The sequence below is a fragment of the Myotis yumanensis genome, unplaced genomic scaffold (genome assembly GCF_028538775.1).
Source record: "Myotis yumanensis isolate MYYU_CA2020_CCGP unplaced genomic scaffold, mMyoYum1.0.hap1 SCAF_1, whole genome shotgun sequence".
NCBI lineage: Eukaryota > Metazoa > Chordata > Mammalia > Chiroptera > Vespertilionidae > Myotis > Myotis yumanensis.
This window is the reverse complement of record NW_027223752.1, coordinates 72,758,414-72,781,007: the sequence shown is the minus strand read 5'-3', so window position 1 is coordinate 72,781,007 and position 22,594 is coordinate 72,758,414. Positions and strand designations below refer to the sequence as shown.

At 40.3% G+C, this 22,594-nt stretch overlaps 1 protein-coding gene across 4 annotated transcripts in view; it reads left to right on the top strand.

The window, feature by feature from the left end:
* The window catches only part of EIF2AK4 (eukaryotic translation initiation factor 2 alpha kinase 4), a 109,765-nt gene that overhangs the window by 75,487 nt on the left and 11,684 nt on the right, over positions 1-22,594 (top strand). For all 4 annotated transcript variants that reach the window (XR_011472803.1, XM_070425253.1, XM_070425252.1 and 1 more), the window contains 6 exons: positions 809-979; positions 1,358-1,492; positions 3,759-3,866; positions 4,465-4,593; positions 6,340-6,426; positions 21,372-21,484. Coding sequence is in view for 3 of the 4 variants with exons in the window: in XM_070425253.1 (XP_070281354.1) it covers positions 809-979; positions 1,358-1,492; positions 3,759-3,866; positions 4,465-4,593; positions 6,340-6,426; positions 21,372-21,484 (743 nt within the window). In the remaining variant the exon portion in view is untranslated. The remainder of the gene's footprint in view (positions 1-808; positions 980-1,357; positions 1,493-3,758; positions 3,867-4,464; positions 4,594-6,339; positions 6,427-21,371; positions 21,485-22,594) is intronic.

Genomic DNA, 22,594 nt, shown 5'->3' with positions numbered 1-22,594 from the left:
ACGATCCCAGTTATTGCCTCCTCACTTGTTCTGTGCCAGCGACTGTGCCGGCTACAGAGAGGTCATCGCTAGCCCCGCCCTCTCCTGGGAAGGACCATGTATACAGGTGGCAAGAGCTAGGAGCTGGGATCAGGGTCTGAAAGACCAGGAGGCTGCCTGCTGGAGATGACATCTAGCTGCCCCCTCCCCCCACCCCCCCCTACCCACCCCTCCACCCCCCCACCCCCAGATACAAATAGGAATCGGTCAGGCAGAGGGAGGAGAGGGGATTTCTGACTGCTTTGGTGTGGTATTAGACAGAACAAGTCAAACTTTGCCTTCCTGTCCCCAGCCCCCCCATTTGTATGGCTGTAGTAATCAGAATTCATGAGAATGAGGATGGAAAGGAGAACAATATTGGCTTAAAAATATAATGGAGGTGGGGGTGCCTGGGGAGAGGTCAATGGGGGGGAAAGGGGGACTTATGTAATACTTCAAACACTAAAAATTTCAATTTAAAAAAAAGAAAGAAAAATACAATGGAAGCTCTACTAAAGCCAAATTCTGCTCTGCTGGGGCCACCATTAACTATGAGTAAGTGTGTGGCTTAAAAATGAACTTGTGAGGAGGTAGGTGCCTGAAGCACTTCTGTGAGGTGCCTTAGAGTTGTTGGAAAAGGATAATCCTCATTTGGGATTGTGGTAAGGGCTAAAATGACCTTCAACTACCAAATCCTCTTCTTGGATTGGAGGTATGTGTATGAAACCCAGTGCAAAGTAAGTCTTCCCTGCTGTGGACTGCAAGCTAACTGTACCTCTTTGCTTTCTAGCTGTGTCGACTCTACAAATTTATTGAGCAGAAGGGAGATTTGCAAGATCTAACACCAACAATAAATTCATTAATAAAACAGAAAACAGGCGTTGCCCAACTGGTGAAGTATGGCATAAAAGATCTAGAGGAGGTTGTTGGGCTGTTGAAGAAACTTGGCATAAAGTTACAGGTTTGGCAATTGTTTGATTCTGGCGGTACAGATTTGTAGCGTTAATAACAGCACAAGAGGGAAAGGGGTTTTGTTGTATTAATGCCAGTAAGTGTTTTATTGTCCCAGAAGATCTGTGCTTTCTACATTTTGCAACATTTGATACCTAGTAATAATTTTGGCTTCAATCAGAATTTCTGTGCAAGCATCACGATTCCTGTTGTGCAGCAATTCTTACTGTCATTTAGCCTCAGAGAAGACAGCAGTTTCTCTTACTTGGCGGGTTATAGTGAAACAGACTTTGTACCAGATCTTACTGAATATTTGCTTTATGCTAAATAGATTGTTCTGATGGAAAACAGTGCCTTTGATACGGTTGTGTGGCATTTCGCTTGGCAGGTCTTGATCAATTTGGGCTTGGTTTACAAGGTGCAGCAGCACAGCGGGATCATCTTCCAGTTCGTGGCGTTCATCAAACGGAGGCAAAGGGCTGTCTCTGAAATCCTTGCAGCTGGTGGCAGATACGACCTGCTGGTGAGGGCTGGCCCCGGATTTGTTGATCTGTTCTGGCTTAATTTCATTTATTCCTCAACTTGTTATTTTGAACATTTTCAAACCCACAGAAAAATAGAACCAGTAGTATAGTTGAACACTGTGTATCTTTGTTGATTTACCTCTGAGTACAGGGTGTGTGTGTGTGTGTGTGTGTGTGTGTGAGTGTGTGTGTGTGTGTGTGTGTGTGAGTGTGTGTGTGTGTGTGTGTGTGTGTGTGTGTGTGTTTTATTTTTTTATTTTAGAGAGGGAGGAAGGGGGAGAGAGAAACATCAATGTGAGAGAGAAACATCAATCGGTTGCCTCCCATACACACCCGGAGCAGGGATCAAATCCGAAACCTTCCAGTGCACTGGATGACACTCAAACCTACTGAGCCACACCAAGCTAAACATATCTTTCATCGAGGTTAGAAATGTCTTGTGAACCACTCTTGTAATGTTTTTAAACTTTTATTTTGAAATAATTATAGATTGACAGGAAGTTGCAAAGATAGTACAGAGAAGTCTATGTAACGTTTACCCAATTTCTTCCAGTGGTTAAACCCGGCATAATCTAATAAAATGTCAACACCAGGAAATGGACATTGATTTACTGTATGTGTATAATTCTGTGCCATTTATTCACGTGTAGATTCCCACAACCACCAAGTGCAGAAACCTTCTCTGCCTTTATGCCCCTTTACTTCATCCCCCATGTATCATGTGATTGTCTTAAATACTTTCTCTACATACATTGAGATCCAGATCAGAAAGTGTTATGCTTATTACTTTGATTGTCACACTGAGAGACTCAAGAGAAGAAGGAAGTCTGTTGTATTTCTCCAACATTTCTGGTTTCTCATGAGAAATCTGTTATTTGAATTATTTTTTTCACTATAGGAAAGGTGATTCTCAATGGTTTTAAAGAGGTTTGTGTGTTTTTCTTTGTCTTTCGTTTGAGGTTTATTTATGATGTGTCTTGGCTGTAATAGGGCAGGTATTGTCTAAAAGTTTTCTGTCCTGCTGGGTTGCCTCTTGTGTGGTCTTTTAGCCAGAAAAAGCAGGTTTTCATCAGGGCTTTTCTGTTGTTTTGCCTTGGCATGTCTGGGTTGCCAGTTTCTCTGGCCCCCAATTCAGGACATAGGAGGCAAAGACCAAACCCAGGGAACTAGCCATGTGTCATGTGGTTTCTGGCCAGTCTGCTGCCTTCTCTTCACTTCAGAATCTTCTTATATTTGTTTTATGTAATGTCCAGGATTTTTAGCTGTACTTAGCAGGAAGAATAGGGAGAAGTGTACTTATCCATTTTGGGTACAGAACTTATATGTTGCCCTAGATCCATGGTCAGCAAACTGCGGCTCGTGAGCCACATGCGGCTCTTTGGCCCCTTGAGTGTGGCTCTTCCCAAGCCTTAGGAGTACCCTAGTTAAGTTAATAACAATGTACCTACCTATATAGTTTATGTTTAAAAAATTTGGCTCTCAAAAGAAATTTCAGTCGTTGTACTGTTGATATTTGTCTCTGTTAGACTCATGAGTTTGCCAACCACTGCCCTAAATGGTTTGGCTCAGTGGATAGAGCATCAGCCTGCAGACTGCAAGGTCCCAGATTCGATTCTGGCCAAGGGCACATGCCTGGGTTGGGGGCTCGATCCCCCCTCAGTAGGGGACATGCAGGAGGCAGCCAATCAATGATTCTCTCTCATCATTGATGTTTCTCTCTCTCTAGTTCTCTCCCTTCCTCTCTGAAATCAATAAAAATATTTTTTTAAAAAGAACCTATATATTACATTTTAAATTATATAGTAATATAAAATAAGTAAAAAGAAACAGGTAGAATTAATTTTAATAATGTATTTCATTTGATGCAATATATCCAAAGTATTATTTCACCATGTAATCAAAATTTTTTAAATTATTGAGCCATTTTACTTTTTTTTTATTCTGAATCTTTGCAGCCAGTGTGTATTTTACATAGAGCACATGTCAGTTCAGATTAGCCTTATTTCAAGTACTCAAGCCACATATGGCTAGTGGCTGCCCTATTGAACAGTACAGTTATAGATGTAATATTTACTTAAATTTGCATGTGGGCTTGCTTCTGTCTCTTACACACACACACACACACACACACACACACGCGCGCGCCTTTTTGTTGAACCCTTTGATGATAAGTTGCTGGGAGAGCATGCACTCTAATCATTGCTTTGCCCATAATTGCAATTTCTTCTCTCTTTCGTAACCAGAACTGCGTGTCTTTCTCTGCAGATTCCCCAGTTTAGAGGACCACAGGCTCTGGGGCCAGTTCCCACTGCCATTGGGGTCAGCATAGCAATAGACAAGATATCTGCTGCTGTCCTCAACATGGAAGAACCTGTAAGTACCGGCTTTGCCTTCCAGTGTGCCTTGAGTCATCTTTTATTCCGTAGTCATTTACATGGAGCCCAGATGTGGCGGTGATAGATTTGGGTTTGGTAGGTTATCTTCGCCATGATAGACAAACCAAAAACTTGGTGTTGAGTCCTTGCCTTTCAGTCCTTAGCCTCTCATGGGGGAACCTCGACAATCCATCCTTCCTTTCCTAGCCTCACTCTTCATCTGTAATGAGCTCTGTGGGTATGAGGTGTTATTGTTGTTAACAGACTCATATCAAAACCCCTTGTTCAGAAATCCTGCTGTACTCTGCAGAGCTAAAAATGGTTCTCTTTCCTTTGTGTTTCAAGCAAGATTAATTTTCCTAGAGGGTAGTTTTGAAATAATATCTATCCTAAAAGACAAACATTAAAGTTTTTTTTACTATGCTATTTACTTATATTACTATGTAATTTTGAAGTAAAGGCTTCTGCACATATGTTGCTGTACAAGATTCCAAAATGCCTGCCTTCATGTGAGTGCTGCTTCCCTCCTGGTGCTGGTCCGCCTACATGCCTGTAGTCTGCCTCTTCTAAATGTCATCACTCTGTTTCTGATCCAGGTTTCAATAAGCTCTTGTGACCTCCTGGTCGTAAGTGTTGGCCAGATGTCCATGTCCAGGGCCATCAACATCACCCAGAAACTCTGGACGGCAGGAATCACAGCAGAAATCATGTATGACTGGTCACAGGTAATGAGGCACAGTGAATGGAATGCAAATAGTCATGGCTTCCATGGGAAATCATCCTCTATCACTTCGGGTTCTCAGACTCTATCTCTGAGGTTACAGCTGCTTCCTGTATTAGTTTCTGATTGCAGCAGTAATAAATCACCACAAACTTAGTGGCTAAAAACAACACAAGTTTATTAGCTTACATTCCTGGAATTCAGAAGTCTGAACAGTATTAACTGGACTCAACACAAGGTGTCGATAGGGTTATTACTTCTGAAGACTTTGGGGGGAGAGTCCTTTTCCAGCTCTTAGAGGATGCCTGCATTCTTTGGCTCATGGCCCGATCCTCCATCTTCAAACATGGCAGAGCAGCATCTCCTTTCCTCTCTGACCTATGCTTCTGTCCTTACATTCTCTAACTCTGACCTCCCTGTCTCCTTCTTATAACGACCCTTGTGATTACTTTGGGCCCACCCAGATAATCTAGGATAATCTCCCTATCTCAAGATCCTTAACGTTAGCACATCTGCAAAGTCCCTTGTACTATATAAGGTAATATAGTCACAGGTCCTGGGGATAAAGACGTGGATGGACGGACACCTTTACAATCCATTATCCACCCTACCACACTTCCCAAGGGCATTCTGTATTTAGTGTGTCTGTAGCTTTATATCCTCAAACCTCCCATAGCTGACTGAATACTTGCCTACCCTTTAGAACGTGGGGCCTTTAGATAACTAACTTCTTACTGCCATGAGCAGATCACAGAAGGGGTTGTACCCTAGGTGATCATCCAAGTTGTACATGTTTACCCACACTCAAGTTGCCCCAGTGCCTGAAGAGACGTTTGGGGAAACAGAGCCCCCACCCTCCCTCCTGCTCCTTTCACATCACCTGCCCAGTCATTTATGAAGTTGCTGTTGTCCATTTTTGTGTTATATAAAAATTCATGTCAGAAGTAGGCTGAGCAATAAATTTTTTTTTATTGATTTTAGAGAAGAAGGGAGAGGGTGAGAGAAACATCAATGATGAGAGAGAATCATTGATCAGCTGCCTCCTGCACGCCCCACACTGATGATGGAGCCCGTAACCCAGGTATGTGCCCTGCCAGGAATTGAACCATGACCTCCTGGTTCATAGGTCAACACTCAACCACTGAGCCATGCTGGCCAGGTGCAATAATTTTGTTGTTCAGGTGCGATAATTTTTAGTCATTTTCCAGAGCAGTATTTCTTTCATTTGTTAACTTGTTTCATAAATTGTTAGAGAAGTGCTCTGTCTTACCGTAAAATATAAGCCCAGTAATGTGACTTCAGTCCTGCAATGTGACATCCCCCTGCAGGCTTCTCTCCTCTGATGTTCTTTGCTTTATGATTCAATTATGCTTTTCACTCTCCACTATTTCTTTTGTTGCCTTCGCTTTCCTCAAAGGCCTTTTCTGTGTGTGTGTGTGTGTGTGTGTGTGTGTGTGTGTGTGTGTGTGTGTGTGAGATAATTTCTGGCACCTTCCCTCAAGATTTGAAGCTTCTGAAAACCTCTTACTGTGTCCTGACCACACTGATTGCCCATGGACCCTTAGAACAATAGTGAAAGTAATGAAAAGAGGTCTTATTCCTCCCTTGAATTCTGCTTAATATTTATGACCCCTGAAGTCAGCATGTTCACTTTGAGAATACAATTGAACACAGTGTTTCCATTCTTTTTAATTCCTTGAAGCGGCTCCCGGTGCTCTCTGTTATTTCATACACTGTTTATTTGTTTCAGTCCCAAGAGGAACTACAGGAGTACTGCCGACATCATGAAATCACCTATGTGGCCCTTGTGTCAGATAAAGAAGGAAGCCATGTCAAGGTAAAGACCAGAGAAAATCTTTCACAATTCAGTAGATTCCTAAAACTCTGTTAACTGTAGAACACCCAACTTCCCACCTGCCTGTGGGTGGAAATCCATTATTTTGTTCTCCCTCTGAATTGCTGGACTCATTATTGGAGAGAATCATCATAATAAAAGGCTAGAGGCATCATGACTGAAACGACCAAACGACTGGTCACCATGAGGTGCATGGAGTACCTCTCGGGACCTCCCCCTACCCGCCCTCACCCCATCCCCAGGGTCGCTGGCAGCATAGGCAGAGCATCGTGGGGTGCTGGCAGCATCCATGGAGCGTGCGAGGCATCGTGGGGCGGCGGACATGGCCCTGATTGCAGGCTAGGCTTAGGGGACCCTACACGCGCACGATTTAATCGTGCACTGGGCCTGTAGTATAAAATAAGAAAGAGAGACTCTGAACACTTCCTTAGAGCTTAAAAAAAATGGTGGCTGTAGTTTTTTCCTAATTTTCTTCCCTTGTTTTCTTTTTACATCCAAGAAAATAATAATTAGAGGTGATACTGCTGACTGGCATATTCTCTGGCTACTTACTAACCAGTTTTACTGTATTGCATGTAACTAAAAATGCTCAAACTGAAAGAACCTCATAACCTTTATTTCTGTTTTTAAAGGAAAAAAAACGAAATCAACATTTTTCTCCTTGTTTTTCTCTTATAATGTCTTTGTCTAGTTTTAATATGACAGTAATATTGGCTTCATAAAATGAACTGGACAATGTTCTCTCCCTTTGTGTTCTCTGGAAGATTTGTTTAGAATTAGTATTATTTAATCCTCATTTATTTGGTGAAGTTCACCAATAAAGCCACATGGGCTTAGATATAGAGCTATTCAGGTTGCCTCTTTCTTCATGAGTTTTGATAGTTTGTATCTTTCCTAGAATGTTTCCATTTCATCTAAGTTTCCAAATATTCCCTATTCTTTCACTATCTGTAGGATCTGTAGTGATATCCTCTTTCATTCCTGACATTGGTAATTTATGTCTCCCATCTTTTTTTTCTTGATCAGCCTGACCAGAGGTTTATCAATTTTGTCTTTTCCGAGAACCAGCTTTTGATGTCTGCATTTTCTCTATTTTTTATCTGTTTTCTATTTTATTGATTTCTATTCTTTTTTTTTAACCTGCTAATTTTAGATTTAGTTTATTTTTCTAGTTTCTTCTACAGAACTTTACATCAGGGTTTGACAGACTACAACCTACATACAGGCCAAATCCAGCCCACAGCCTATTTTTGCATGGCCTGTGGGCCACAACCCCTTTTTATGTTCTTTGTTTAAAAAGAAAAAGTGTGTGACAAAGAGTGTGTGACCTGCAAAGTTTAAATGTTTACTATCTAACCCAGCCGTGGGCAAACTACAGCCCGTTTGAAATGAATAAAACTAAAAAAAAAAAAAAGACCGTACCCTTTTATGTAATGATGTTTACTTTGAATTTATATTAGTTCACACAAACACTCCATCCATGCTTTTGTTCCGGCCCTCTGGTCCAGTTTAAGAACCCATTGTGGCCCTCGAGTCAAAAAGTTTGCCCACCCCTGATCTAGCCCTTTACAGAAAAAAAAAAAAAAATGCTGGCCACCTGGTATAAATTTCACTCTACATACTGCATTAGTTGCATACCATTTATTTAGTACTTTTTATTTTCACTTAGTTCAGAATATTTCTAATTTCCTTGATGATTTCTTCTTTTATCCATTAGTTATTTAGAAGTGTGTGTTTTAATTTCCAAATATTTGGGTATTTTCCAGATATATTGCTTTAACCATTTTAGTTTAATTCCTTTGTGACCAGAAATCATACTCCGTGTGATATCAGTCCTTTAAATAATGGTCTGTTATTGTAAATATTCCATGTACACTTGAAAAGAAGGTGTATTCTACATTGTTAGGAGGAGTGTTTCATAACATCAATTTGTGCATATTAGTTGATACCATTGCTTAAATCTTCTATATCTTTCCTAACTTACTTGTCTGTTTGTTCTATCAGTTACTGAGGAGCATTGATCTCCAGCTATAATTGTAGGTTTATCTATTTCTCCTTTTAGTTCTATCATTTTTGCTTCATGTATTTTGAAACTCTGTTATTTGGTGAATACACATTTAGGATTTTATATCTTCTTGATGAATTGACCTCTTTATAATTATGAAATGTTCTTTATCCCTGGTAATATTTCTTATTCTGAAGTCTTTTGGTTAGTATTTGCATGGCTTATCATTCTCCTTCTATTTGTGTCTTTATATGTAAAGTAGGTTCTTTACTAGTAGAGACAGTCACTAGTTGAGTTTTGCTTTTTTATCCAGCCTTTTAGAAATTGGTGTGGTTAGACCACTTATATGTAATGCAATTATTAAAATGATTGAGTTTAAAACTACCATTTTACTATCTGTTCTTTTTCCATTTTTTTTCTGTTTTCATGTCCTCTTTTAAATTATTTTTTATTCCATTTTATCTCTACTATTGGTTTACTGACTATAATTCTTTGTTTTTGATGGGATTTTTTAGTGACTTCTCTTGGGTTTATAGTACACATCTCTAACTTATCACATTGTACTTTCAAAAAATATCATGCACCTTCACATATATTACAACAGAATAATATTACAACAGAATATCTCCATTTCCTCTCTCTCTCCCATTTAATGTGCTATTGTTACCTAATGCTTTTTTCTACTTATGTTATAAATCCCATTGTTAATATTTTGGTTTTAATTAGTTAGTTATCTTTTTTTTTTTTTTTTTTTTTTTTTTTTTTTTTTTTTTTTTGGTGGGTCAAAACTTATTTTAATGGTATATTTCATTAAAAACAGTATTATATAAATGCACATTTTATAATACATACTTTTAAAGAAATAATTCTGATAATAAAACATTATTTGTTTTTTCAATCAAATAGCAAAAGTTTATAATACAAGAAATAATATATTGTCATACACCTATATTTATAAACTTCTACCTTCAAAACTAATAATATTCCAAATTTAGTGTATATAATCAGAAGTAATAAAAATTTTTAAACTTATGTATTTTTTGTTTTATTGAGATATAATTGATGTGATGTACTTCTCTAATAAAATATGTCTATATTTTTCCCACATTTCAGTCATAAAAAACAATAGGAATAATATACATGAGCAAAATATTTAGTTCAAATTTTTTTTTTTTCTTTCTTTTTTTTTTTTTTTTTTTTCTTTTTTTTTTTTATTTTATTTTTTTTTTTTTATTTTCCTCTTAAAGTATTACAAAGGGTATTACATAAGTATCCTTTCCCCCTCCCCCCCCGCCCTTGACAAACCACTACCCTCCCTTACCCCCCAGTGTCTTATGTCCATTAGTTATGCTTATATGCATGCATACAAGTCCTTCGGTTGATCTCTTACTCCCCTCCCTCCTGCCCCCCAACTCTCTCTGGCCTTCCCACTGCAGTTTGACAATCAGTTTGAGGCAGCTCTGCCTCTGTATCTATTATTGTTCAAAAGTTTGTAATGGTCTTTATTATCCATGAATGAGTGAGATCATGTGGTATTTTTCCTTCATTGACTGGCTTGTTTCACTTAGCATAATGCTCTCCAGTTCCATCCATGATGTTGCAAATGGTAGGAGTTCCTTCTTTTTAACAGCAGCATAGTATTCCATCGTGTAGATGTACCACAGTTTTCTAATCCATTCATCTACTGATGGGCACTTAGGCTGTTTCCAGATCTTAGCTATGGTGAATTGTGCTGCTATGAACATCTGGGTGCATATATCCTTTCTGATAGGTGTTTCTGGTTTCTTGGGATATATTCCTAGTAGTGGGATCACAGGGTCAAATGGGAGTTCCATTTCCAATTTTTTGAGGAACCTCCATACTGCCTTCCATAGTGGCTGCACCAGTCTGCATTCCCACCAGCAGTGCACAAGTGTTCCTTTTTCTCCACATCCTCTCCAGCACTTGTCGTTTGTTGATTTGTTGATGATGGCCATTCTGACAGGTGTGAGATGGTACCTCATTGTTGTTTTGATTTGCATCTCTCGGATGATTAGTGACTTTGAGCATGTTTTCATATGTCTCTTGGCTTTCTGAATGTCCTCTTTTGAAAGGTGTCTATTTAGATCCTTTGCCCATTTTTTGATTGGATTGTTTATCTTCTTTTTGTTAAGTTGTATGAGTTCCCTATAAATTTTGGAGATTAAGCCCTTATCAGATATGACGTTGGCAAATATGTTTTCCCACGAGGTGGGTTTTCTTGTTGTTTTGTTGATGGTTTCTTTTGCTGTGCAGAAGCTTTTTATTTTGATGTAGTCCCATTTGTTCAGTTTCTCTTTAGTTTCAACTGCCCTAGGAGCTGTATCAGTGAAGAAATTGTTTTGGCATATGTCTGAGATTTTGTTGCCTTTGTATTCTTCTAGAATTTTTATGGTTTCCTGTCGTACATTTAAGTCCTTTATCCATTTTGAGTTTATTCTTGTGTATGGTGTAAGTTGGTGGTCTAGTTTCATTTTCTTGCATATGTCTGTCCAATTTTCCCAACACCATTTATTGAAGAGACTATCTTGGCTCCATTGTATGTTCATGCCTCCTTTGTCAAAAATTAATTGAGCATATTGGTTCGGGCTAATTTCTGGACTCTCTATTCTATTCCACTGATCTATATGTCTGTTCTTGTGCCAGTACCAGGCAGTTTTGAGAACAGTGGCTTTGTAATACAGCTTGATATCTGGCATTGAGATCCCACCTACTTTGTTCTTTCTCAGGATCGTTGCAGCTATTCGGGGTCTTTTTTTATTCCAGATGAATTTTTGGAGAGTTCGTTCTAGATCTTTGAAGAAGGCCATTGGTATTTTAATGGGAAGTGCGTTGAATGTATAGATTGCTTTGGGTAGTATGGACATTTTAATGATGTTGATTCTACCAATCCAAGAACATGGTATGTTCTTCCATCTGTTTATGTCTTCCTCTATCTCTTTTTTCAACGTCCTGTAGTTTTCTGAGTAGAGGTCTTTAACCTCTTTAGTTAAGTTTATTCCTAGGTATCTTAATTTTTTTGGTGCGATGGTAAATGGGATTGTTTTTCTGATCTCCCTTTCTGAAAGTTCACTGTTGGTGTATAGAAATGCCTCAGATTTCTTGGGGTTAATTTTGTATCCTGCTACATTGCCAAATTCATGTATTAAGTCTAGTAGCTTTTTGATGGAGTCTCTAGGGTTTTGTATGTATAATATCATGTCATCTGCAAATAAGGACAGTTTTACTTCCTCTTTTCCAATTTGGATGCCTTTTATTCCTTCTTCTTGCCTAATTGCAATGGCTAATACTTCCAGTACTATGTTGAACAGGAGTGGTGAGAGTGGGCATCCCTGTCTTGTTCCTGTTCTTAGGGGAAATGGTGTTAGTTTTTGTCCATTGAGTATGATGTTGGCTGTGGGCCTGTCATATATGGCTTTTATTATGTTGAGGTATGATCCTTCTATTCCCACCTTTCTGAGAGTTTTTATCAAAAATGGGTGTTGGATTTTGTCGAATGCTTTTTCTGCATCAATTGATATGACCATGTGGTTTTTTTCTTTCAATTTGTTTATGTGATGTATCACATTTATTGATTTACGGATGTTGTACCATCCTTGCATCTCTGGGATGAATCCTACTTGGTCATGGTGTATGATCCTTCTGATGTACTGCTGGATCCGATTTGCTAAGATTTTGTTGAGGATTTTGGCATCTATGTTCATGAGGGATATTGGCCTGTAATTCTCTTTCATTGTGATGTCTTTACCTGGTTTTGGTATTAGGGTGATGCTGGCTTCATAGAATGAGCTTGGAAGCGTTCCTTCCTCTTGAATTTTTTGTAGTAGTCTGAGGAGGGTAGGTTTTAGTTCTTCCTTGAATGTTTGGTAGAACTCCCCTGTGAAGCCGTCTGGCCCTGGGCTTTTGTTTGCTGGAAGCTTTCTGATGACTGCTTCAATTTCTTCCATAGTTATTGGCCTATTGAGGTTTTTAGATTCTTCCTGATTGAGTTTTGGAATGTTGTATTTTTCTAGGAATTTGTCCATTTCCTCCAGGTTGTCCAGTTTGTTGGAGTAGAGTTGCTCGTAGTATTGTTTAACAATCATTTGTATTTCTGTGGGGTCTGTTGTTATTTCGCCTCTATCATTTCTGATTTGGTTTATTTGGGACCTCTCTCTTTGCTTCTTGGTGAGCCTGGCTAGGGGTTTGTCAATCTTGTTTATCCTTTCAAAGAACCAGCTCTTGGTTTCATTGATTTTCTGTATTGTTTTTTTGGTCTCTATTTCATTGATTTCTGCTCTAATCTTTATTATCTCCTTCCTTCTGCTCACTCTGGGGTTTTCTTGTTGCTCTCTTTCTAATTCTTTGAGTTGTAGAGTTAGATGATTGACTACCATTTTTTCTTGTTTTTTGAGATAGGCCTGTAGAGCTATAAACTTCCCTCTCAGGACTGCTTTCATTGTGTCCCAGAGGTTTTGGATTGTTGTGTTTTCATTGTCATTAGTGTCCAGGATGTTTTTAATTTCTTCTTTGATGTCATCGGTAACCCAATCAATATTTAATAACATGCTATTCAGCTTCCAAGTGTTTGAGTATTTTGGGTTGTTTTTATTGTAGTTTATTTCTAACATTATGCCATCGTGGTCTGTGAAGAAGCTTTTTATGATTTCAATCTTCTTGAATTTGTGGAGACTTTGCTTGTGACCCAATATGTGGTCTATTTTTGAATATGTCCCATGAGCACCTGAGAGGAATGTATATTCCGCAGCTGTGGGGTGAAGTGTTCTGAAGATGTCAATTAAGTCCATCTGATCTAGTGAGTCATTTAGGATTGCTGTTTCTTTGCTGAGTTTTTGTCTAGCGGATTTATCCAGTGATGTCAGTGGTGTATTAAAGTCCCCTACTATGATTGTATTGTTGTCGATCTCTCCCCTGATATCTTCCAGAAGTTTTCTTATGTATGTGGGTGCTCCTGCATTGGGTGCATATATGTTTACCAGGGTTATATCTTCTTGTTGTATTGATCCCTTTAGTATTATGAAGTGGCCTTCCTTATCTCTGGTTATGGCCTTCACTTTGAGATGTACTTTGTCAGATATAAGTATTGCTACCCCAGCTTTCTTTTCCTTTCCATTTGCGTGAAAGATATTTTTCCATCCCTTCACTTTCAGTCTGTGTGAGTCCCTTCTAATGAGGTGGGTCTCTTGTAGACAGCAGATGTATGGGTCATGTTTTTTTATCCATTCAGCCACTCGATGTCTTTTGGTTGGAGCATTTAGTCCATTTACATTTAAAGTTATTATTGAAAGGTATTTGTTTGTAGCCATTTCTTTTTGTGTGTGTGTGTGTGGCTGTTTTCTTTCTGAGCTTGATATTTCTTCTTTTTACACCAGTCCCTTTAGCATTTCTTGCATGGCTGGCTTGGTGGTGATAAACTCCCTTAGCCCTTTTTTGTCTGTGAAGCTTCTTATTTCCCCTTCAATTTTGAATGATAGCCTTGCTGGATAGAGTATTCTTGGATTCAGTCCTTTGCTTTGCATCACTTTGTAGATTTCCGTCCATTCTTTTCTGGCCTGATGTGTTTCTGTTGAGAAATCATTTGATAATCTAATGGGAGATCCCTTGTATGTTACTTTCCGTCTCTCTCTTGCAGCCTGTAAGATTCTCTCTTTATCCTGAACATTTGCCATGGTAATTATGATGTGTCTTGGTGTGGGTCTTTTCGGGTTCACCTTGTTTGGGACTCTCTGGGCTTGTGTGACTTTTTTCTTCCCCACCTCAGGGAAGTTTTCTGATATTATTTCTTCGAATAGGTTTTCTAATCCATGTTCATCTTTCTGTTGTTCTGGCACCCCTATTATTCGTATGTTGTTTCGTTTCATGTTGTCCCAAAGCTCCCTTAGGCTCTCCTCCTGTCTTTTAATTTTTTTCTCCATTTGCCGTACAGTTTGAGTGTGTTTTGCTTCCTTGTCTTCTAATTCACTAATTCGGTCCTCCGCTTCTCCCAGTCTACTGTTGATACTTTCAATGGAGTTTTTTATTGAAGCTATGTCACTCTTCATTTCTTCTTGGGACTTACTTAAGTTGTTGATTTTTTCATCTGTTTCTTCTAGCTTCTTGCATAAGTAGTTGAGTTTTTCATCTGTTTCTTCTTGCTTCTTGAACATGTGGTGCATGTACTCTAGGAACCTTATTCTGAATTCTTTTTCCGTCATGTTGCATATCTCTGTCTCACTTAGCTGCTTTTCTGGCGAGTCCTCCTTTTCTTTCCTTTGGGGGTTTCTTTGCCTACCCATGTTTGATCTCGCTGACATATGTAGATGTTGAGGTGTTCAGTGGCTGCTCCCTGGGTGGCAGGGGCTCCTTGGGTTGTGGTTGCTGCTCAGACGGTTGCGGTAGCAGCTGCTTTCCAGTTGGCAGCAGCTCCTCTGGTGGGTGTTGTTCACAGCTGTGTTGGCTCTTCTGGCTGGTGGGGGGAGGCTTCACGTACAGTTGCTGTTCCACAGACAGAGGGTGTGGTGATCAGGAGGCTGTGGTGATCAGGAGGCTGCGGTGATCAGGGGGCTGCTGTTGCTTGGATCTGCTGCGTTGATTTAAAGGCACAAAATACAACAGAGCAAGGCACAACGTACCAGGCACTGAACACAAGTATATTCACAATATTAATAACTCCAAATAAAGGTGACCACCCGAATTAAGAGAATTAGGGGATAAGGGAGAAAGAAGAGAAGAAGATAAAAGAGAGAACAGAAAAGAAAAATAAGAAAAAAACAAACAAAAAAGGAGTGCAAAAATAGAATTGGGAAAAAAGAGGGGGGAAAAAAAGAGAGCGAAAAAAGAGAATGAAGTAGAAGTGGGGAAGAGACTCCCCGTATGAGGAGCAAACTCCAATAGAACTGCCACTAATCTCAACAGATTCCAGCAACAGATCCCTGGAGATGAATGCAAACTACAAACCACCAATAATATCCAGAGGGGTAAGGGAAAACAGAAGCACAAAAATAACTGGGGTGGGGTGGGGGAGGGAAGGGAAAAACCAGCAGAAAAAAAAAAGAAAAAGAAAAAGAAAAAGAAAAACTACCTCACAACCAGTCCTAAAAAAGAAGAAAAAACACAAAACAAAACAAACAAACAAATTAAAAAAAAAAAAAAAAAAAAAAAAAAAGCCCAATATATTCAACAATCAAGAAAACAATAGAAAGATAAGAGAGAAAAAAAATGGTTGGAAAGTGAAGAAGGATAAAGAATAGGTGTATAAGGATTTAGAGCAGTAGATTGGAAATAGGATATATAAGTAGGGTGGAATTAGACAGGGGGTAAAAAGAGGGAATTGGGAAAGTCTGGAGCAGGAATAGGGTAAGAGAAACAGGACACCAAAAGGGGAAAAGTAAGGAAGAGGGTTTTAGCAAAGAGGTGGAATTGAGATAGGGAAAATTAATGCTAAAGGAACGATGAAAATAGAATGGAGAACACTAATCCCAAAAGAAAATAAAGAGAAAATAAAATGGCACTTTAAAAAATGGTAAAATGGTAGGAGTAATAATACTGGTTAAAAATAAAAATGTGGTAATTGAAAGGGTAAAATCAGGTGATGGAAAAAGAAGAAAAAGAGAGAAAAAAAAAATTGGTTTCTTAGTAAAAAGGTGAAAAAATTAAAAAGAAAAAGAAAAAGAAAAAATTTGCAGTAGTGATGGTCTTTCGGTTCTTCTACTCTTCAGCCTGGTTCGCCTTAGTCCTGCCAGGTATTTAGGAGAGTGTTGAATTTGCCTGCATTACACTGTTCCTCCGTGTTGTAAATCACAGTCCTGATTTTAAAGCAGGCCGTATTTGTGATCCAGTCTGCCTTAATTTGTATTCCCCTAAGAGTCAGTTTGTGGCTCAACCTCTGGGTGGCAGTGTTTTTGGGTTGGCCTCTGAGGCTATACAGCTTCTCTATCCTTTTTTAATCCTTACCCTGCTCTGTGTTGTTGGTGGGACTGAAAATCCCTCTATAGGCCAGACCCTGGTAACTCCCAGGGACTAATCAGCTTGTTTTAGTCCTTTATCTCATACAGGGTGGAATCTGGGTGTGGCTGTGCTCCTTGCCTGGGGGGCTGGGGGGAGGAATTCCACCCTCTGGAGGAATGGCTGCCCCAGTCCTGGGCCCAGGGGGGTCTCAGCACTCAATTCGCTGCCACCTCCTCCGGCTCCCCCTCTTTCCTCAGCCTCTCCCCAGATTCCCCTCGTCTGCACCTTCACCCTCTCTTCAGCACAGGTGAGTGTCTGTATCCGAACTGTCCTATGAGCAGGGTTCAGTGAAAACAAAGAAACAGACAAACGCCGGCCGGCCGCGGAAACGCTCCTCTTACCGGTCTGGGAAACGCTTCTCTTACCAGCACTGCATGGTCTGGGAAACGCTCCTCTCTTATGGGCACTGCATGGTCTGATCAGTTCCTCAGGATGCCCCCTTTAGTCTCAGTTCTCCGCAATCACAAAATCCAAATCTCAAATCTCCTGGCGCCAGCAAACCCGCGGAACTCCTTACCCTGGTCAGGGTCTGTGTCTGTCCCAAGAGACGCGGCTGTCTGCCATGCGGTCTCCCTCCGACCCTCTGGGCTCAGGTCTGGCCAATTAGTTAGTTATCTTTTAAAGTGGTTTTTAAATAAGGGGGAACTATCCTTTATATTTACTCACGTATTTACCATTTCTGGAACTGTTTATTCCTTTGTGTTAAGCCAGATATCATTCTGATTTAATTTTCCGTCTGCCTGAAGAACTTCCTTTAATATTTCTGGTTAGTGTAGGTCTGCTGGCAATGAATTCTCTCAGCTGTTATTGGCCTGAAAAAGTCCTCATTTTACTTTCATTTCTTTTTCTTGTTTTAAGTCATCACCCGAGGACACGTTTTTGAGAGAGAGAGAGAAACATTGATCGGTTGTCTCCTGTTTGCGCTGCCACTGAGTTTGTGCCCTGACTAGGAATGAAACCCGCAACCTTTTGTTATGTGGGGCTCTGCTCCAGCCAGCTGAGTCACCTGGCCAGGGCTCACTTTCATTTCTTAAAGTTATTTTTGCTGGTATAGAATTCAAGATTCATAATTTTTCTTTTCCATTTTGAAGATGTTTTTTATTGTCTCCTAACCTGGTTTAAAATGTTTGCTTTGATCCTCTGAATATAATGTATCCTTTTTCTCCTGTCAGCTTTTAAGATTTTTTTTTTGTCATTGGCTTTCTGGGATTTGAATATGATGTGCTGCTGTGTGGTATTCTTTGTTTCACGGGGCTTCTTTGACCTGTAGATGTATAGTACTTACCAAATTTGGAAATTTTTTAGACATTATTTCTTCAAATTTTTTGTCCCTTTCCCTCCTTTACTTCTGGGGCTCTGATTATAGTATATTAATTATTTGATATTGCCCCACAGCTCAGACTCTTTTTTGTTTTATTGTGTGCCCCCCTCCCCCCGCTTTATTTTGAATGAGTCCCTGATCTTTTCTGCAATCTCAAATCTGCTTTTAATCCCATACAGTGCATTTCTTATTTCAGATATTATATTTTTTTCATCTGTACAAGTTACATTGTGTTTTTTTTAATGTCTTCCATTTCTCTCATTGTGGTTCTTATTTGGTTTATATTCTTTATAAGATTTTAAATGGGTGTTTTAAGATACTTGTATACTAATTCCATCATCTCTGTCATTTCTGGGGCTATTTCTATGTATTAATGTTTTACCTGGTTATGAGTCATATTTTTTAGTACTTTGCATTCCTAATAATTTTTATTAGGAATAATAAAAATTGGACATTGTGAATTTTACATTTTTGGGTGCTGGGTTTTCTTATGCTCCCGTAAGCTCTGTTGACCTTTGTTCTGGAATGTAGTTAGATCTTTGGATTCTGTTTGATCCTCTCCAGGCTTGATTTTAAGCTTTGTTAGGGCAGGTTCGGGGCAACTTTTAGTCTTGGCCTAATTTAGTCCCTAGCAGTGCCCTTCGGAGGATTCTGCCTCATGCCCTATGTATTATGAGATCTCTCTACTCTGGTAAGGACAAGAACTATTCCCAGTCCTGTGATTCCAGAAATTATTATGCCTACTTATTTCTGGTGGTTGTTTCTTCAGCTGTGGATGGTTTCCTGTCACCCATGCCAGGTCAGTACCTCTGCCAAAGATGTGAGTGGAATCTTCTGCAGAGCTTCAGAAATATTTCTCTGTGAGCGTGTGGCTCTCTCCTCTTTGGTCGTCTGCCCCACAATTTGTAGCCAGCTTGGCCTGCCTAAACCTCAACTCAGCAAGGCTCCTAGTCTCTGTTTAGGTACCCCTCCCCGGCACTGCAGTCTGCAAACTTCTTCAACACAATAACCTGGGCCACTTGTAGGATAATAGCCCTCCACTGCTTATTGTCCAATGTCTGAAAACCATTGTTTATGTTTCATCTGGTTTTCTAGTTTAAGGCAGGAGGGCAATTCTTGTAGTAGTTAATCCTTCATGGACAGATTTGGAAGTCCCCACTGGCAGTCTGGTTGTTAGTCACAAAACCATCAGTTACCCTACGTTCCACTGATCAGGCCTCGTCTAGAGCAGTGATTGCTCCTGCAGTATTACCAGGAAATGACTGTCTAGCCTCTGCTGATAATTCCAGTGTCATAACGCACTGCTGTTATGGTTAGCACATTTTAGAAACTTGACTCAGAATCTGCTTCCCAATAGGTACAATCACTGGTCCTAGTTCTACCCTCTGGAGTAGTTAAGGTAACAAATCTAATTTTTCCTGCTTCCCTCAGCTACCTTCAAATAAATTTTAGGAGTCAGCTGCCATGCCACTTTAACTGTCCTCTGTTCTGGTGTAAACATTCCAGTTACTGAAGCCATTCCTCATCACATGGTTTCCAGATCCTTGACCCTCTTAACCTCCTCTAGACATACTTCACTGTGTCACTGTCTGTCTTTAAATATGATACTAAAATTTTACAGAGTGCTCTAAGCATGTTCTGATTAAAAGGAAAGGGTCTGTGGCCTCCCTCCATCCAGATACCACATTTCTCCTAATACAGCCTATAAGTGAATTCTTAGCAACCATGTGGTTCCTTGGGCTCATACTAAATTTATCATCAACTAAACCCATTAGGCTTTTCACACTTATTACCAGGTCTGGCTGGCCTTCCACAATGAGGCTTTAATTTCAGGACTTCATATTTATCTCCATTAAATATGATTTTGTTCATTGCAACATTGTTCCAGCATCTCCAGCTCTTTTCAGTCTTGATTCTGCCTCTATTAATGATGGATCGATAGCATCACCTTCATATATGAAGGGCAAGCCATCACTTCATTCAGCAAATGCATTTTAAGCATTCATTGTGGGAGGGGTTACATTGAGGCCCATGAAGAATACAGGGACATTAAGCCACAAGCCCTACTGTCAAGGATCCTGTAATCTAATAGGAAACATAAGACATTTGTGCATGATTATGACCTAGGAAATGCTCAACGCCATGAAGGTCTTACAGAGAAAGTTCTCTGAGGGTTCATCAGCCTAGTACAGCCGTGGGCAAACTACGGCCCGTTTGAAATGAATAAAACTAAAAAAAAAAAAAGACCGTACCCTTTTATGTAATGATGTTTACTTTGAATTTATATTAGTTCACACAAACACTCCATCCATGCTTTTGTTCCGGCCCTCCGGTCCAGTTTAAGAACCCATTGTGGCCCTCGAGTCAAAAAGTTTGCCCACCCCTGGCCTAGTAGATTATTTCAGAGGTAGCAAGGACGTCTACAGGGTGGAGGTGGAATTTATACTGGAACCTCAAGGATGGGCAGGATACAGGTATGTGCTGAAAGGGACTTTTAAGCAGAAGGAATAGCAAAGGTAATGGTAGTTCTTTCCATAGATTGTCTGAAAGATAGAGTCAGGCCAGCAGAGAACTATTCTGGTATTACCCTCAATAGTCTGTTTTGGATAAAGCAGAAGGATTATAAAGAAGGGGACTTCAGCCCTAACTGGTTTGGCTCAGTGGATAGAGCATCGGCCTGTGGACTGGAGGGTCCCGGGTACGATTCCAGTCAAGGGCACATGCTCGGGTTCTGGGCTCAATCCCCAGTAGGGGGCGTGCAGAAGGCAGCCGATAAATGATCTCTCTCATCATTGATGTTTCTATCTCTATCTCCCTCTCCCTTCCTCTCTGAAATCAATAAAAATGTATTTTAAAAAAAGAAGAAGAAGAAGGGGACTTCAGCAAGAGAGAATGGTTCTAGCTAGATCATGGAGAGCCAAAAAAATTTGGACTGTGTTTAGCTACTAACAGGGAGCCAGTGTATGTTTTTAACAGAAGGGGACAACAGAATTGTATATGAAAAAAATTAACCTGCAGGGATGTGTAGTATGGAAAGGAGCAAGGGAAAGTTGAAGACAGGGATAGCAATGGGAAGAATATCGGGCTATCCCAAGCCAAGGCTGAGTGCTGGCCATGCAAGTGGAGATGAAAGGGCAGGCACCACAAAAGCAGGATGACAGGACTTGGGTTTGAAAAGGAGAGGGAGGAGTTGTAGAAACCTTGGTGACTGACCAGAGGATGTTTAAAAAGAAGAATATGTGAAAGAAAGAAATTAAGTAGGAGCAGGTTTGTCTTGGCCTTTTTTTAAAAAAAATTCTATCACCTATGATAAGCTATTCTAGTCTAGACTTGGGTTTCCCAACAGCCACGCTTTGACTTCTTGGGCCAGATAATTCCTTGTGGGGCTGCTGTCTTGTGCATTGTAGGCTGTTTAGCAGCATGCCTAGCCTCTACACTTGATGCCCCCACAGTTGTCATAACCAGAAGTGTCTCTGAACATGACCAAATGTCCTGTGGGGAGCAAAATCGCCCCTACACTGTCGCCTTGTCTTACTATAGAATTCTGATTTAGCCTTTTGGCTTCTGAAATGATGAATCTGTTTCATTCTTTTTAAGGTTAAGTCTTTTGAGAAGGAAAGGCAAACAGAGAAACGTGTGCTGGAGTCTGATCTTGTGGACCATGTTATGCAGAAACTGAGGACTAAAGTCAATGATGAAAGGACTATCAGGTAACTGTAATAAACAAAAGCCCAGAAAATCAGCTGGGACTATCTATATAGAACATAGGCAAATTTACTTTAAAAATCAATTTGATCCTTTTTGGAAATAAAGATAGGTCTGGATAACTTTCAGTGAATCTTTCTATTGTTTCTGAATAACTCAGCAGTTTAATTATATGACCCCCTGTGTAAGACTAGTTGTTTCTTACTTTCAACATTTTTCTCTGGAACATATCCAAGAATATTTTATCATTTTGAAAGGGCTAAGCTGCCAAACTCTGTCTGCCATTATCTTATTTGGTCTGTTAATCAGTGAATTTTGATAGTGTTTTGTCTAATATGTTCTGTGAAGAGATCTCATATACTCATGATGGGAATCTAAATTGGTGCAACTGTCTGGATAGGAATTTAACAAAGTAAGTTTTAAAAGCCTTAAGACTGGCTAGTGACGTCAGAGGAATGGCAGCATAAGGGTGCTTCTTTTCCTCTCCCCCTGACATTTCAACAAGTTAACCATCTTTTCAACAAATAAGTCCCTGCTCAACACAGATGCACACCTGAGAGACCTGCACACTGAAACACCTAAAGGTGGGCATCCGGGGATAAACAGGGCAGCGAGAAGGCAGGAAAGCGCGGACGGCCCGCATGTGCAGCCCTGCAGCTCAGCTGGGAGCTCGCAGCCTGGCCTGGAGAGGGGAGAAAGCCGGTGGTAGCAGGCACTTCCTTGGGCCTGGAGGAACGGAGGGATGGGGGGCGGGGGCAGCGAGCAGCCTTTGAGTCACAAGCATGAGCAACGAGAAAGAACAGTGACTGAGTCAGCAGACGCCCAAAGAGAACATGGGGTTCTGCCATGCGGATCCCCACTGCTGGGCCGGGCGGTGGTGTTTCAAACAAAGAAAGGAAACCACAGAGCCTTGCTACTGCTTCGACTCCCAAAACTCGCCTCCTGCTGCCCTTGAAATTGACTCCAGGAGCATATTATCTGTAAACCGAGAGCTGTTGCAATAGGTTCGCTGTTTCCCTCTGTGACTGAACCCCAGGAAGGGTGCTTGGGGTGGGACCCTGCAGAGGTCAGGGGTCACCATTACTGTGTGGGCATAACAAACCCCACCCCCAAGC